The sequence below is a fragment of the Anolis sagrei genome, chromosome 2, assembly GCF_037176765.1.
Source record: "Anolis sagrei isolate rAnoSag1 chromosome 2, rAnoSag1.mat, whole genome shotgun sequence".
In the NCBI taxonomy this organism is placed as follows: Eukaryota; Metazoa; Chordata; class Lepidosauria; order Squamata; family Dactyloidae; genus Anolis; species Anolis sagrei.
In genome coordinates, this window is record NC_090022.1 from 118501497 (window position 1) to 118517067 (window position 15571).

Here is a 15571-nt window from a genome sequence, read left to right on the forward strand (position 1 = left end):
TAAAGTCCTGAAGTTAAAAGACCAAAAGATGTGTTAATTAACTCTTAAGAATAACATCTAACATTGCTCTTTCTATAGTGGTGTTTAAAGTCATGTTTATTCACACCTTTAAAATTATGGATGCACAGCCCAGAATTTCAGTGTTAAGCAAATAAATCTGAAATATTTTGTGTATCATCTGATCCAATTAGATGACTTCACTTTGCAGATATGGTTTAACAGGTCATCAACATAACCGTGCTTAGAAAAAAATTGCTTCTGACAATGAGTCAGAAGCTCAATTTCTTAAATGTCATAGACATGTTGGTACAGCTGGACTGCTTCTTCACTGGCTATATTAGTGACATCTCTGACAAATCTTCTGAGACAGACACAAGTTAGAACTCAGTTGTATCTTCCTTTTAAAAGCTGAACCAGAATGACTGCTGATTTGAACTCAGTCTGGCAGTGAGTCTGGCACTTCAATTCCCTGATCACAGGCGTGAACTGATCTCCGGCAGAGCTTCTTCTTGCATCTTCTGTCTGGGTGCCTCTCTTAAAGTAGAGCGCCGAACACCTCAGTAAATCCCATAGGTTGGCTCATCACTGTCCCTGTACCTGTCCAAATATCTCAGAGGCTGACGATGTGGAAACTTCTTCTGTGTGGGATGATATTTGGGGGGTCGCACAAAGTCAAACACTGGTTCCTTCATGTCTAAAAGAAGCAGATAGGATGTTATTTCTAAAGTTGAAAACACTGAAAGCACTAACTTTAAACACCCTCCAGCATATTTCTAATGAAGAAATGTAACTGATGATCTTTTACCAGAATAATATTGTCTTGTTTGTGCTTATCCTTTGCTTTTCCTTTGTAGATACCTAAACAGAAGGCAATTACTAATCTTATTACATTACAAGGAATTCTACCACTATCTCTAGCTGTCCGCAGGTTGATGTTCGTTTGCAGCCACTTTTTGGGAGTTTCCATCTGTTCTGGGTTTGTAAGCCAGAAAGCACTAGAAACATCAAAAGAACTCTGATTTCTGATCAATTCTTGGCTGATCATTCGGCACAGCCAGGTAATATCAAACCTGTAACTGTCACAGAACATGGCCTGAATACAAGCTTGGCTTAGGGTAGGCGTGAGAGTTACAAAAAGAAGGGGGGGAAATCAATCACAACAACAAAAAACAAACACAATCCCCCCACACACATAGGAAAAGATCAAAGCTCTTAACTGATGCGATTAGAACTGAATACCAGAAATTCTCAAGAAGCTCCAGATTCTGTAAAATTTCAAATCTCAAATGTAGGATTGCCCATCACAAAGGATGCATGCTTAATAATAATAATAATAATAATAATAATAATAGTAATAATAATAAATCTTTATTTATATCCCGCTTTTCTCCCTAACGGGACCCAAAGCAACTCACAACATAATATAATACAAATCAAAGTAGGTTTAACATAAAATACAAGACAAAAATCATGCAAAGCCAGAAATAAGATATAAATAAATATTAAGCATTAAAAATATTTAAAACAAATTACAATTGTTGTGGAGACTCATCAATGAAATAGCATATTTTGCTGAGCTCAGTATAAATCGACCTTGTTGTTATTATCAATTGAATTTATTCATCAAAAGCTTGCTTGAACAGGTAGGTCTTCAAATGGTTCTTGAAAGATAACAAGGAAGGGGCAGTTTTAATCTCAATGGGGAGGGAGTTCAAAAGGGCCAGGGCGGCTACTGAGAAGGCCCTCTCTCTCGTTGCTGCCAACCGTATTTGTGACGGCGACAGCAATGTGAGGTCTCGCTAAAAATCTTAATGAAATGTAAACTATCTGAGGTTTTTTTTTAAAAAAATAGCTAAAGAGTTTTAATGCAACATTTTTGTCAGATGATCTATTTGTAGGACAGTACTTACTGAGTAAGTGATGAAAGACCCGTGTAACAGATTCATCCCAGTGACATTGGAAAAATGAAAGTCCTGCTGGTGTGATATTGTTTTGATGCTTCTTGTAGAAGTCAAATGTTTTGAAGGTTCTCATCTTCAGGCTGTGACTGCAAAAGACAAATGAGAGACAAAAAAGAGACATTAGGTCCCTATCATTATCTACTGTGAACATCCTGTTCCAACTAGTCTCAAGTTTAATCAGCAAATAAAACAGAACTGCAAGATTACACCTCTACACCACATGTGAAAGCCTTATCTCATCAATTAAGTAGTTAATGAGTTCTAAATTAACAGTGAAAATTATAAGTCAGGGGACAGAGAAGGGAGATTAGCATTTTCATTCGGTTAATTCAGTAACTATTTTGTGGATTTTTTTAATCATGGGGGAGTAGTTTAAAATATGTGCAGTAGAAATTCCTGAGAATGTTCTATAAATTTTGTTTAAAATTCTGCCTTTCTTCCAATTTGGGGTTCAAGACAGTTGTATGGGACTTGTCTTTGAAAGTAGCTCTGCATACTATGTGAGAGAAAGATCAGCAACTTTAGACAAAAGAATAAGCAAGGTACACAAGCAACTGACATTTTATCCCTATTTCAAATGAGAAGCTGCTAAGCCCAAGGCAAGTATGAGATAGTTTCCTTCTCAGAAACCTAGTAATTCCAAAGTAAAAGGCGGAAAAAAATTACAATGAAAAAAAAATCAAACTTTCCCAGAACTCTTCCACTATTTAATCTGATCTCTAAAACTCAGTGATGCTAAATCGTCACAACCCCTCCTTAACAAGCAACCTACTGACTGCTTTTCTCAATGGAGACAGAATCTGAAAGCTATCTCACTTTAAGTATACCAAGCAAAGAATTACCATGGTTTTGGCCGTACATCTTCAGTGAAATCAACTGCCTGGAGCTGCTTGAACAGGAGGAAGACATACCGATGGTATCCAGTTCCTCTGGCAGGGAATGCAGGAAAGTAATGGCAGATCTCCTCACCTGCCTCTATGTTATTTCCAGGAATGTTTGCACTGTAGGTATAGAATATGAGTCAAAAGAAACTTTACCTACAATTACACATCTAAACAAACACAAGATGATTATTATGTTAAGTGAAATTACCAATTTTTAAACAGATGTTGCTTGCTACAAGAATGAATTGTCTTAAGCTACTTTCAAAATGAATTTCATGGAAGCTGAGGCCCCTCAACGAGAAAGTTAATTAATTCACAATTTTCATTTGACCTCCTTCATTTCACAAAAACACAACTGGTCAAAAGAAGCGTCCAGCACTGACCTTTACTTCCCCTTTGGGATGGCTTGGAACACGTGTGGCCACAAGACTGACAGTTGTTGCATAGGCCAGGTTTTTTTTTTAAAAAAATCCACTTGTGCCCCCTTTCCACCTGAGAAATTTTTATGTGGCCCAAGGTATGTAGGCATATAAAATAGGTATACACATCAAATATTTACTAAAAATAAATCAGCATTTGCAAAGCTTGCTAAATAGGCTGAATTTTCTTTTCGTGGAGGACAGCTGAAGCATTTTCTGCACAGTCCACCATAAACACTGTATGTTGTTGCTAACAGATTTACACAGATAGGTGGTGTTCAGAAACCTTTGACTATTGCCAAATGTTCATGACCTCATCATTGAGCTTAGGGGATCCCTTTTGGGGTTGGGACCATGAAAGCTTGTTCAACTGATAGCTGAACAGTGAAATTCAGTTTGAAAATTATCTAAAGCCTGAACCTGATGGCAATATAAAGACGGACTAGGAAGCAATACTCACATCAACCAGTGAACATACTCCATACTGCTATCACGCAAGTGGCCATCTGTGGACAAAAAACATGCAGGACCCAGTTAAGAGACTATTATTTATGTATAGTACAATTATGTAGTGCTTCCTTCTAGTTTGTTTTCTAGTGGTAAGGGAAATATTCCCTGGCTGCACAAGCTGTAAAACATGGATGGGAAAAATTGGGCTCCTGGTCAGTATTTGTAGCCCCAGAATCCTCCCATCAGAATCCCCTCTGAAACCACCAATATTTTTTTCAAACATTTGCTGCAATTTTCAGGCATAGCAACCCACAAATCGGCAATACCTTTCAATAAACCTTGTTTTCACTACATTTCGCCTCCAAAATACCAACAGGAAGTGAAGCAAAATATTGTAGATGTAGATGCATCTCAACCAGTTCTGAATGGGGTTACTCTGCCCCTGAAAGGCTGTGCTTCTGGATCTGTCTTTCCAAATGTCAGCCCAGGTAGATGCTGGACGGTCAAGAGTGCTTGCTACCAGCATTAGCTGATAATCTGGCTGTGCCCCTTCCTAGATTTGGAGAACCTAAAAATGGTAGTACACGCACTAGTAACCTCAAGGCTGGACTTCTGCAATGTGCTTCACATTGAGCTACCTCTGTATCAAGTTGAAAAACTGCCATTACTTCAAAACACAGTAGCCAGACTAGTTACAGGAACATCCAGAAGTGAGGGAATCACCCTTATACTAAAGTCACTCCACTGGTCACCAGTTAGTTTCCAGGCAAAGTACGAAGTTTTGGTTACAAGTGACCTAAAGGACAATTCATCCCATAGGACATTTAGATCTTTTGGGGAATGCTTCTCCAACCAGCCAGAACCTAATTGACAACCTAAGACATTTGCACCAGCTGTCCTAAGATTGTGGAATTTTGACTGCTATCAGAATTTAAGAGACAACTCTTCCAGCAGACCTAACTAATCAATTTTAACTATGAATTTTAAATTCACATTCTATGTCTACTGTATTTTAATCTTTGTTCTGTGTATTTTAACATGTATAAATATGTTTTAATATATGCATTTTACTGAATGATTTTGATGATGATGTGTTCTAACTATGCTGTGCCTTGCCATGAGGAGGGTGGGTAAGACATAACATTTATGATGATGATGATGATATTTTGTTAGATTTGGGTGAAGTTGTAGCCTCTAAGGAAAGGGTTGGGGGAAATTAGCCCCAATCCCATATAGTGTCTTATCTTTTCTTCGAAAACTCCAAGGCCCTCATGGAGTCTGGGCTCTGTTTCAATGCACTTCAGAAACGGAGTCCTGCGAAGGCCATCACAAGATGTAAGGGCACTTCCAGTGAGAATGTTTCTGCTGCATATGGAAACAGAGCCCAAAATGCATTTTGAGGAGTCAGTTAGCAAACGGAAAAGTGGGGGAAAGATGTGGGATAGCTGGTCATCTGAGAAGATGGATCTCAATAGGAGGTAACTGAGTAAGACAGTCCTCCCCATTTTCCCCTGCTCATGAGATAAGGACCTAAGCCTATCAGTGCCCTTATTCTTTTACTTTTATTTGTGTTATATCACTTTGACATAATTCATGGTGGTTTCAATGTATCCTTTTGTGACAGCAAACTGGGTATTTCTGAAACCCATTTGCCCTAGTTCCAGAATGAAAGAAAAATCCTCTTGAGAATTCATCCACATTGTGATTCAACAAGCAACGTTTACATCTTCCACACCTTATCAACAGAACCATGACCAGCACATCAGAGATTTCAAGACTATGGCAACTATACTAACAGTAAAGTTGGGATGAGCACATGTGCAGGATTTGAGGACCTAGTCTGGCCCTTCCCAACCCCACACAGCTGCAGTGATACCATTTTCAGAAATTAAAAGCAACGCTCCAGCCAATTCCAGTCATTTAGAGTGCCCTTGAAACTGTATTTGCTGTCAGAATTGGGGTCCCTGGAAGCATTCTCCAGTTGAAAACAGCTTTTAAATGTATTTTTAAAGAGAAGTCTGTGGAGATGAAGGAATTAAACAGTTCTCACCCCTGTTTTAAGCAAAAGCGGCTTATTTCCAAATTTTTGTAATTCTTCACCATAAAAGCAGAAATTATGAATGCCAAGCAAACCAAGATCTGCTTACTATGCAGATTCCCACAAAAACGGGCTCCACATTAACTGCCCTACAGAACTAAAACTTGTTATTTGCCAAGATAAAATCCAGCTTCCCTATAGTATTTCACAACCAAGATTTCTGTTGCTATTGAAGAGTAGGTACTTAAAATTGTAAGTACTGTATTCCAAGGGAAAAAAATGAAACAAATGCTTCATTTATTCCTTTTGTTTTGCTATCTATTGACTTGTTGCTTTTAAAAACTGATTCAGACACAAATACGCATTAAAAGGAAGAAAAGAGAAATAAAGGGAAAAATATAACTAACACACTATAGGAGCTCTGACCTACCAATTCCAATATATTATTTTATCAGTACAGATCCAACAAATAATCCTACTAATTACTGATAACCATAATAACATTATTTCATCATTATAATTCTTATTGCTAAAGAATTCCATAGAAACACGTTTTATTTCTGACCTGCATTAGTAAGACAACCTACTACAGAAGCACCTTAAGAAAATTTTGCACTCACCTAGATTAGTAAGCAACAGGGTCCATAGAGATCCTTCCTCAGCTTCAAATGAAATTTTGGGAGGATTATAAGCCTAAATAGAAAAAAAACACAATGATTACAAGGAAAACTTTAGTCTACAGCTCTCCACCTTACTGGTTTCATATTGCTTCTGGTCACTTTTCTACTAACTACTTCCATTTCAAACTTGAAACAGATAATTCACATTACTTCCCATATAAAGTGATGGGGGGGGGGGGGCTTTAATTTTACAAGCCTTTTTAAAAGACTGGGGGAAGAATGCCCCAGGGTTCAACTGTGAAGTATTCTAAGGTACTACTGGATTGCTCAAGGCTCTTTTTTCTCCCTCCAAACAACCATTAGAGTGACCACAGCTTTCACGCTTGGTAAAATACCTCTGTGGGTGTAATTATATTCCCGTGATAAACTGGCATAACATATTCCTCATCTTGGTCATATTCCACTCTTAAAAGAACTCGGGGAACAAACGTGGCATCATCAAACAAATCCCGATACAGTCCATAGTGTTCTGCTATTCTCTGTCTGTGATAAGGGCCACTGGTTCTCTCCCATTCGGCTTTGACATCATCAAGTGGAATCAACACTGCAAGCAAAAAACACAACACAGAAGAAAACTAGGCAAATAAACTCTAGTGAATGCAAAAGTGACCAATGTGACTAGAGTTATATCAAACATACATTTCCGAAGGCGGGATGCTCTTTCCAGTTCAACATTGTTAAGGTTTTGTGCCCTTATTGCTCTTCTCTCTTTAAGCTTATTTTTCCATGATGTCAGAGGATAAGGTAGGCCAATATTTATCTTTGCCTCTTCATCTAGGGTTGAAAAAAAGAGAGGAGATGAGGAGAATGAGAGAGAAAGAGACAGAAAATTAAAAAACGATGTGTTTTCTACCATCATTTTTTGCTGTGGGACAAATGGAAAATACTTGAACAGATGTATAATAATAATCATCATCATCATCATCTTTATTTATATTCCGCTCTATCTCCCTAAAGGGACTCAGGGCAGATTCCAAACATAAAAGGCAAACATTCAATGCCCAAATACAACAACAATACATCCATACTAACATAATTTGTACAACCCAACACATAAATATGAATTTTAACTTAACAAACTAAAATTAAATAAAAAGCACAGACATAACCGTATCTTGCTTTATATTAATGCTCAGGAATGCAAACTACCCAGTGTAGAAAACTGAAGTCTCATCTCCACCCTCTGATTTATATAAAATCTAAACCTATGTGTCTCTATGCTTGCATGCACATGGCTTTAAAGTGTATAAAATATAAAATACAACGCAGAAGCCTACTATAAGGCTGTCAGTTTCTGGTCACTTTGTTGTTTGACAATCAAGGATAATTCTGTTTCTCTTTTGTAAGTCTGTCATACACCCTTTTCCCTATATGCATCCTTTAATCCGAGTAAGCGTAATAAATGAAAATGACTCCTCTGGCCTATTTTCTTACACATTAATAAGAAATAGGTTCCACTTTATTTCAAAAGCTTTTTTTCTGAATAAGTGTACAAAAATGTACACTTATTCAGAGAAAATACAACAGGACCAGGTCTTTGAATCTGGCTCTTGGATTGATACCTTGCGGTGGAGTACTGCGTTTCTTGTAGGTTGGCCACCAATGAGGCTTTTGACTTTCTTTTTCTGCCACCTTGAAATAACGAGTGAAGGTCCGGTACTTTTCTAGTGCGTCCAAATTACTCACGTCAATGTCTTCATTAGGCATTGGTCCCAGCGGCACCCCCAGCTTGTGGAGAACAACTGAAAACATAAATTGTGTAGTAAACATACACGTCTGAGTATCAGCAGAGTTGAATCTCTTCCATTCAAGTGAAAGTATCCCAGGAGCAACAACAGAAAAAAAAAGAAACCAAGAACATATAGTTAATGCCAAAATAACAGTGATATTAAATCTAAGACAAATTTTACATATGGACACTTATGTGAGTGCAAACCGTGAGAGATTTGTACACAATTTTTATTTTGCACTGCATGATAAAAAAGGGTGACATGTGATTCAAGCACAGTTCTTTTCAGAACCTTCATATATTTATAAAGGTACAAAATCATTTCCCAAGATGAGTTTGCTTGTCTTTCAAATTTAGTAAAGGATCTCCTGCCTCTAAAATCAAATGTTTTATGCATCCTCTGAGTCTGTGAAGTCAATTGTTTGCCACAAACTGGTATAACAAAAGCTGTCGAAAGTAGCTGAGCTCTAAACCAATAAGAAACAAAGAATAACCCTACTTTTTTTTTACTAGGGTCCCATCTACATGTCCATGTCATGCAGTTAAACTGCATTTTGAAACTATTATATGGCTATGTAAACGGTAGCTGAGATCTACAACGATGAAATCATATATACTGAAAAAAAAGATTCATCTTTTTTAAAACTGTAAGTCATCCAAATGCTGTCTTTACAGTCACATTAGACAGGCATCACTGTTGTTGTTGTTGCTGTAGTATTTGTACCCTGCTTTTGTCTCTGTAATTGAGCCCCAAAGGAGTTCACAGGAATTAAAAGAGCAAGAGAATCATAGAGTTGGAAGAGATCTCATGGGCCATCCAGTCCAACCCCCTGCCAAGATGCAGGAAAACTGCATTCAAAGCACCCCCGGCAGATGGCCATCCAGCCTCTGCTTAAAAGCCTCCAAAGAAGGAGCCTCCACCACACTCCGGGGCAGAGAGTTCCACTGCTGAACGGCTCTCACAGTCAGGAAGTTCTTCCTAATGTTCAGATGAAATCTCCTTTCTTGTAGTTTGACGCCATTGTTCCACATCCTAGTCTCCAAGGAAGCAGAAACCAAGCTTGCTCCCTCCTCCCTATGACTTCCTCTCACATACTTATACATGGTCATCACGTTTCCTCTCTGCCTCCTCTTCTGCAGGCTAAACATGCCCTGCTCTTTAAACCACTCCTCATAGGGCTTGTTCTCCAGACCCTTGGTCATTTTAGTCGCCCTCCTCTGGACACATTCCAGCTTGTCTACATCTCCCTTCAATTGTGGTGCCCAGAATTGGACACAGTATTCCAGGTCTGCTCTAACCAAGGCAGAATAGAGCATGGGTAGCATGACAATACAATTTCAAATCTTCAGCATATAAATATTAAAATAGGATTAAACAGACCAATTGGGCTAAAATAACATAACAAGTGGAAAGCACTTAAAATACTTAAAATGCTATACAGAATCCTCCTGGCTCTGTGCGAAAGGCAGTGACAGAGCCAACTAATTAAGATTGAGATGATGGTTTTAAGCACCGCATAGAAAAACTTCCAAAGGGCAGCCACAACCACTCAAAGGAAACGGCCCATTGCCATCCGAAGCGAAAGGAAAGCAGGCACAGGAATAGCCAGCTACCGCCTAGAAACACTCGCGGGTGGATGCCCAAAACACCGAAAGAGGAAATCCCCGCATGCCAGTGTCTCACGCTGCCGAGGAAAACGAAAGCCCGCTTTCCGGGAAGCCAGAGAGCAGCCGCCCCTCACCGCTGGTGCTGAAACCTCGGCCCACTCGCCCTCGGCGCAAGAACGCCCTCAGCGCGGGCGCCGCCATCTTGCCGGCTTCCGAGGCCCTCCGCTCGAAAGGACCCCAGGCAAAAGCTGATGACGTCACTCGGTGGCGGCTGTCTTCACAAGTGCCTGCCAATAGTTCCCAAGTTGACATACAGACATTTTTTTAAAAACCCAAAGTAGTGCCAAGGTGGGAACTATTTAAAATAGCGAAGAGTAGAGACATCACCCTGGCAACAAAGATCCGCATAGTTAAAGCCATGGTATTCCCTGTAGTAACCTACGGATGTGAGAGCTGGACCTTAGGGAAGGCTGAGCGAAGGAAGATCGATGCTTTTGAGCTGTGGTGCTGGAGGAAAGTGCTGAGAGTGCCTTGGACTGCGAGAAGATCCAACCAGTCCATCCTCCAGGAAATAAAGCCCGGCTGCTCACTGGAGGGAAGGATATTAGAGGCCAAGATGAAGTACTTTGGCCACATCATGAGGAGACAGCAAAGCCTAGAGAAGACAATTATGCTGGGGAAAATGGAAGGAAAAAGGAAGAGGGGCCGACCAAGGGCAAGATGGATGGATGGCATCCTTGAAGTGACTGGACTGACCTTGAAGGAGCTGAGGGTGGCCACGGCCGACAGGGAGCTCTGGCGTGGGCTGGTCCATGAGGTCATGAAGAGTTGGAAGTGACTGAACAAATGAACAACAACAAAACAACATGGGGCAAAAGTATGATAGCTGGGACCCTACGCATAGCTGAAACCTGTATGCTGGTTGCACAAAGCGCGTCAGAATTAATGAAGGGAAGTCCGCTTGGACTGTTCCCAGCTACTGGGGCTCCTTTCTTCGAAGGGCGGAAAGTATGCTGGTGGCCGGGGAAGGTTTTTACAAGGCCCTAGTGCAAACCCCCCTCCCCTCTTCTTCTACTTTCCCCTGCTTTCTAACAGTGGAGGAGCCGGGGCTCCAGGAGGGCAGGACATGTGAGCCATAGACCCCCCCTCCTCCTCCCTCCCTTGCAACTGCATCTGTCACTCACTGGCTGTCTTGCACAAGTGTTCCCTTCATGAATTCTGATCCACGGTGCGCAAATAGCATAGGGTCCCCAGCTATCATACTTTTGCCCAATATGGTACTGTTCCATTATCCTGGCGGGGGCCACAAGGAGGCGCTAGACAGAGAAGGATAGTTCATTTTACGGGGGTGGGGGTGGGGTTGAAGAAGTTAAACCATTTCCTGCTGCTTTCCTGTTATTCCCCCCACCCATGTCACCTTCCTGGAAACAGCCCTTGTTTATGGAAAGGGAAATGGGGAGAGGAAAATTGTTTTCCTCCTTCAACTCCCCCCCCCCCCCCGCCCCAAAATGCATAATCCTTCTTTCTCTAGCACCTCCTTTTGGCCGCATATGGATAATGGAACAGTACCAATGAGATAAATAAATATAAATAGCTATAGGGACAAGCTGAAAAGAAAGCAGCTGAACAGTTGTGATAATCAGATGAATCCTGGAAGTAGAGATTTGGTGTTTTAAAATATATTTTATTTGAGTTTTGTTTAAAGAAATGAAAAAGAAAATGGATATTGTAACATTGAAAGTGGGAGAACAGTATCATATATAGTAAAGTAGGAAATGTAAAAAAATAATAAAGAAAAATAGAAGGGTATATATATATGTGTGTGTGTGTGTGTGTGTGTACAAAAATATAAAAAAGAAGAGGAAAAAATAGAATATATATATATATATATATATAAACTAATAATAATAAGGAAGGAAAAAAGGAGGATATTTTAACATTGAAAGTGGGGGAACAATATCATGTATAATAAAGTAGGAAGAAAAAGAAAAAAGGAAAAAAAATCCACAGAGAAAAAAAGGTTGTTAACTTCTTTCTACTTTCCGATGGTTGTTTAGTCTTTCTTAAGATAGTGTTATCTAGTAGTTAGTGTATTTCCCCTCCGTGTTCTTTGTCTTTATGATTGATTCTATGTAGGATATCAACTCTATTTTCAAATGACTGAAGTAATCCTTTACTGGATCCCAAGTACTTTCTTTCTTTGATAAGCCTTAGTTTAGTGAGAGCCAATAGGCAAGTTTATCCATATTTATAATCTCTAAAAAGCTGGTGATAGACTGCATGAGTCTGGAGACCAGGATTCAAATCCTTGCTTGGCTAGGCTCAACCAGGGGAGTCAAACCCATGTCCATCAAGGGTCACGTCAGTATTATGGCTATTTCCAAAGAGCCACTGAATGCATGGATAGTGCGCTTTAGTTTTTACCCAGTTTGAGTCCCCAGATGCTTTTGAGAGACAACTCCCATCACTTTTGATTATACACTGTACAGACAGGGGATAAGGAGAACTGCAACCCAGTGGATACAATGGACTCATTGTAATAGGCATGATTATGTTCTGGTTAGTCTAATTAATGATGTTGGGTGTATGTCTATCATACTGCAGGTGCTTATGTTCCAAATACAAGCTTAATGTTGTGACTGTGATTCATCAGCGGAGGGCGAGAGTACTGTGAAAATGGATGCAGAACAATGTTAAATTTAGAAAAAAGAAGCATCTAACAGAGGCTGCCCTACTGGGTTTCTGAAGAGAAAAATAAAATCAAGTGGTTTATTAAACTGCACGTTCTTCAGGCTATCAAAATTGTGACTCTGAGGTTGGGGAATGGTTAAAGGACATTTTAAAGCATCATATCCACAAGCCTTCTATCTAAATCCAAACCCCACTCTCCTGACTAAACAACAGAACAAACTGGGACAAATGTCCAGATCTAGTTTGACACATGCAGACTAGATGAAAGCCTTCTGGTGTTATTCTGCTTCTTAGGAATTGTGGGAGTTGAAGTCCAAAAAACCTGGAGAGCTGAAGTTTGCCCATGCCTGATTTAGAATGTGTATACTTAGGTTGTATGTTGTAGTTTCTTTTGTATATAAAGAAAAATTGTCTTGTTTTCTATGGTAGTGATTTTTGCTTCATTCCTTTTTGTTTAAAATAGGTAAAGGCTTCCTCTTGACATTAAGTCTAGTCGTTTCTGACTCTGGGGGTGTTGCTCATCTCTATTTCGAAGCCAAAGAGCCAGCGTTGTCCATAGATGCCTCCAAGGTCATGTGGCTGGCATGACTGCATGGAGTGCTGTTACCTTCCTGCTGGAGCAGTACCTATTGATCTACTCACAGTTGCATGTTTTTGAACTGCTAGGTTGGCAGAAGCTAGAGCTAACAGCGGGAGCTCACCCCACTCCCTGCATTCAAACCGCCGACCTTTTGGTCAGCAAGTTCAGCAGCTCAGCAGTTTAACCTGCTACACCACTAGGGGTGCCATCTTTTTGTTTTGTGTTGTATTTTATAAGTATGTTTTTTCTTGTGTTATGTTTAAATAAAAATTAATTTTTTAAATAAAAAATATTGAACTCTGCCAGTGCATGTGACAAAATGGATTGCAATTTGTGAAAGTTGATGCTAAAATAAATTCACCTCAGAGATACTGCTTTTTTTTTTTGTATCAGGAGTGACTTGAGAAACTGCAAGACGCTTCTGGTGTGAGAGAATTGGCCATCTGCAAGGACATTGCCCAGTGGACACCCAGATGTTCGATGTTTTACCATCCTGTAGGAGGCTTCTCTCATGTCCCTGTATGGGAAGCTAGAGCTGAGATGGGAGCTCACCCCACTCCCCAGATTTGAACCGCCAACCTGCCAGTCCTGCCAGTAGAAGAGTGCGCCACTGGGGGCTCCATAGATGCTGCTAGATTCCGCTTTTCCCTTTTCTTGTTGTATTTATGAGTCATTTTTCTTTTCCAGATCTCCATCCCATACTAACCCTCAACTAGCAGTGAGTTTCTATTCTGCAGGCATTGAAGTCAGTCCTCATCAGGCTGCTTAGGGAATCCTCCTAACTGGTTTCTACTGTCTGCAAGGTTTTTTTCTTTGCAATTCTGCAGTTACTTTGGATCCACTGATATCTATCTGTCTCTTGCGTTCCATACCTGGTGCCACTTAGAACGTGAAATCAAAATTAGAATGTAATGAAAATGCATAGTATTTTCTTGAATATATTAAGATTCAGGTCAGATTATTTATGCTGTATTTCATAAGAAATAGTTTCTTTCTCAAGGAGCAGTGTTAATTCCCTCCTCCCCCATTTCATTATAATCTTCATCGATAATCCAATAAAGAGAATATCTCTAAGTTATGCCCCATACTGTCATGATTACTTCCTTGCTCTCTGGAATTCCAAGTTATATTTCACAACGGATGCCATAATTGGCTTCTGTAGTGCTAAAGTAACTCATATAGAGATTGCTTCAAAGTGTTTTCCAGTCATAAAAACAAAACTCAATTTAAAGTTGTATATATGCTTCCTGAGCAGAAGAGCATCAAAATACATAAAGCTGGATCAAATGGATAATAATGTTGTCAGCTAGCTGGACAAACACTGGCCTGACCTATCATGGCCTTACACGCCTAAAAATGGCTTGGTAAATATTTTCTACCTACCCTGGTGGCACAGTGGGTTAAAGCGCTGAGCTGCTGAACTTGCTGTCCGAAAGGTCGCAGGTTCGAATCCAGGGAGTGGCATGAGCTCCCGCTGTTAGCCCCAGCTTCGGCCAAACTAGCAGTTCGAAAACATGCAAAATGTAAGTAGATCAATAGTCATGCCGGCCACATGACCTTGGAGGTGTCTATGGACAACGCTGGCTCTTCGGCTCAGAAATGAAGATGAGCACCAACCCCTAGAGTCGGACACAACTGGGCTTCATGTCAGGGGAAAACCTTTACCTTTACTGCTCATTGCTACACAGCCCATAATAATAAATGTCAGAATAATAAATGTTAAGGGTATGCAGTCTGCTGCTGGCCCCTTAACTATTTTGGAGCCTAATGTGTTTCTTCAGATGAATTTGAGGATGACCATACCCTGCAATGGGTTTCATGGGAACAGTTCCAATTAATCCCTCATTGCCCCCTTTTCTGCTCCTTCTGAAATGTTTTTTTGATTCTTTCTTCCACTTTCCTTCTTCATCCTCAGCTTACTTCATTTGCCACAAACTGAACTGAAATTACAAAAACAGTAACTCAGCAAGTGTCATGGGAGGAGTGGTAAAAAACCTTCCTAGTAAGCTCAGGAAAAAGGAAACTGCTGCAGCCTCTCCTATTTTATGTATTTTTCTTCAATAATAATGTTCCCCATCTTCACCACATTCTAATGTTTTTTGACCACACGTGTCCCAGTTTTCATCTATGAGATGTTGGAGGATATAATTTCCTCATCTCATGTACCCTGATAAAATTGAAAAGTTCTGATATTCATCTATGCATGTAGTAACGCTTTTGCCATTATTCTTCTCTGCTTTATGTCTCTGCTTTTTATTAGTTTCTTGCCACACAGGCAGAAGCCTAAATAAGCAGCATTTGCCTCTGTGATAGAAACTAATAAAGAAGGGGCTGAGCGTGACATGTGGAGATTAACTGTCCATCTCCTTCTGCTAGATTACATTATCCAGGGAAGCTGAAGCGGGAAAGCTAAGGCCATCTGACCATTCCTCTAAGCAGGTTGTTTTTCTCCAGCTCTAGATTTGATTAAGCTTTCAGGCCTTAATATGATATGTGATGCTTTTAGCACAAACAATGAATCACAGGCAGGA

General features: G+C 40.0%; 1 protein-coding gene across 1 annotated transcript; it reads right to left on the reverse strand.

Moving 5' to 3' along the window:
- Positions 1-78: 78 nt before the first annotated feature.
- Positions 79-10012, reverse strand: MRPL38 (mitochondrial ribosomal protein L38). Its single transcript, XM_060764653.2, has 9 exons — positions 9904-10012; positions 7995-8174; positions 7072-7206; positions 6768-6976; positions 6373-6445; positions 3725-3770; positions 2804-2962; positions 1911-2047; positions 79-694 (listed from the first exon to the last, which is right to left on the reverse strand). Exons 1-9 carry the CDS (start codon positions 9968-9970, stop codon positions 558-560), a joined length of 1143 nt encoding a protein of 380 aa, XP_060620636.1. The 5' UTR covers positions 9971-10012; the 3' UTR covers positions 79-557.
- Between the last annotated feature and the right edge of the window lie 5559 nt (positions 10013-15571).

What these genes read in the sequence shown, in the direction of transcription:
- MRPL38 (XM_060764653.2), bottom strand. Translation starts at nt 9,970, where the DNA reads ATGGCGGCGCCCGCGCTGAGGGCGTTCTTGCGCCGAGGGCGAGTGGGC. An exon ending in GAGTATGTTCACTGGTTGAT is followed by an intron (nt 2,963 to 3,724) that starts GTGAGTATTGCT and finishes CTATACCTACAG; the next exon opens with TGCAAACATTCCTGGAAATA. An exon ending in GGTCTTTCATCACTTACTCA is followed by an intron (nt 695 to 1,910) that starts GTAAGTACTGTC and finishes TGCTTCTTTTAG; the next exon opens with ACATGAAGGAACCAGTGTTT.